The 1,628-nt window shown below is 64.0% G+C and overlaps 1 protein-coding gene across 1 annotated transcript in view; it reads left to right on the top strand.

The window, feature by feature from the left end:
- The window catches only part of LOC103915100 (hyaluronidase-2-like), an 11,357-nt gene that overhangs the window by 7,001 nt on the left and 2,728 nt on the right, over positions 1 to 1,628 (top strand). The window contains exons 2-4 of the mRNA XM_009321858.1: positions 4 to 417; positions 1,108 to 1,197; positions 1,355 to 1,625. Coding sequence (XP_009320133.1) covers positions 4 to 417; positions 1,108 to 1,197; positions 1,355 to 1,625 — 775 coding nt within the window. The remainder of the gene's footprint in view (positions 1 to 3; positions 418 to 1,107; positions 1,198 to 1,354; positions 1,626 to 1,628) is intronic.

Genomic DNA, 1,628 nt, shown 5'->3' with positions numbered 1-1,628 from the left:
GAGGAGGTGAACAAGCAGGCGGTGTTCGAGTTCGAGTCGGCCGCCCGGCAGTTCATGGTGAGCACCCTGCGCGTGGCCAAGAGCTTCCGCCCCAAGCAGCTCTGGGGGTTCTACCTCTTCCCCGACTGCTACAACCACGACTACAGCAAGAACAAGGAGAGCTACACCGGGCAGTGCCCAGATGTGGAGAAGACACGCACCCACCAGCTGGCATGGCTCTGGAGGGAGAGCATGGCCCTCTACCCCTCCATCTACCTCGACCTGCTCCTGGCATCCCCCCCCAACAGCCGCAAGTTTGTGCGGGCGCGGGTGATGGAGGCCATGCGCATCTCGCAGCAGCACCACGATGGCTACTCGCTTCCCGTCTTTGTCTACACCCGGCCCACCTACATCCGCAAGCTGGATGTGCTCAGCCAGGTAGGGCTGTGCCACTGGGATGTCATCCCAAGCCCTGGGCACCTGGGCTCTGGGGTCAGCTGAGGTGGTCCCTCTGCCCGTGTCCCATCCTGGCCCACAGAGTGGGATGGCTCTGGAGGCCGGTGGCTGCTTTCATGGTGTCACCAGCACCCTGTGGTTTGGCTGTCCTCATGAGGGGTGGGAAGCAGCATCCTTTGGCATGGGCTTGGCTCTGGGGACCAGGAGGGGTGCCTGGCCCTGCCTCGCTCCCTGGGGGGGGAGGAGGGCAGTCACAGTGTGGGGACCCCCAGCTCAGCCCCTCTGTGGGTGAATATTAGGGTGCCACAAACCATCCGTCCCCCTGCGCCTATGGGCAAGGTCTCTGACAGCAGGACCAGCACCAATGGTCACCATCACCAGGGAAGCACCTGGAAGGTGCCGCAGGACTCCGGGGTCCCAGCAGCTGGGACCCCAGGGTACATGAGCCCACAGCCCCTGTGCTGTGCTGGCTTAGCCCCTGAGGAGGAGGAGGGTGGTGGTGGTGGGGAGCCTTGTCCCCAAGGAGCTGAGACAGTCACCTCTTCCCATGCCCTGGAGCAGGGATGGGTCATGCCTCCTTGACCCTGCAGCGGGCTCTCTGGGGTGCACTGTGCTGGGGAGTGTGGGTGCTGCGTGGGGTCCGTGGGCACTGACTGGGCTCTGTCCCTGCAGCTGGACCTGATATCCACCATTGGAGAGAGCGCGGCGCTGGGTGCAGCTGGGGCCATTTTCTGGGGTGATGCAGACTACACCAAAAACCGGGTAGGTTTGGGGTCAGTGTGCCCCAGGGGTGGTAGCTCATGGGTGGGAGGTCATCTGCCTCCAGAGGGGGACCAGTGGCTTGAGGCTGGGGCATTTATCTGGGGTGCTTCTTCCCCTGGGGCACCCCAACATGCCCCTGATGCCCCCCTTTCCCCAGGACTCATGCCAGATCATCAAGAACTACCTGGAGGGGGACCTGGGCCGCTACATCGTGAATGTCACGACGGCGGCACAGCTCTGCAGCACAGCACTGTGTCAGGGCCGGGGCCGCTGCCTGCGCCAGGACAGCACTGCTGATGTCTTCCTCCACCTCAACTCCACCAGCTTCCAGCTGCGACGCCGGGATGGGAACCACCCCCAGCGCCCCCTCTTCTGGGCCGAGGGCCAGCTGTCCTTGGCTGACACACTCTTCCTACGGACCCACTTCCGCT

The sequence above is a fragment of the Pygoscelis adeliae genome, unplaced genomic scaffold (assembly GCF_000699105.1).
Source record: "Pygoscelis adeliae isolate BGI_AS28 unplaced genomic scaffold, ASM69910v1 Scaffold94, whole genome shotgun sequence".
Classification (NCBI taxonomy): Eukaryota; Metazoa; Chordata; class Aves; order Sphenisciformes; family Spheniscidae; genus Pygoscelis; species Pygoscelis adeliae.
Note: the sequence above shows the minus strand (reverse complement) of the source record. Positions and strands in the feature narration are given on the sequence as shown.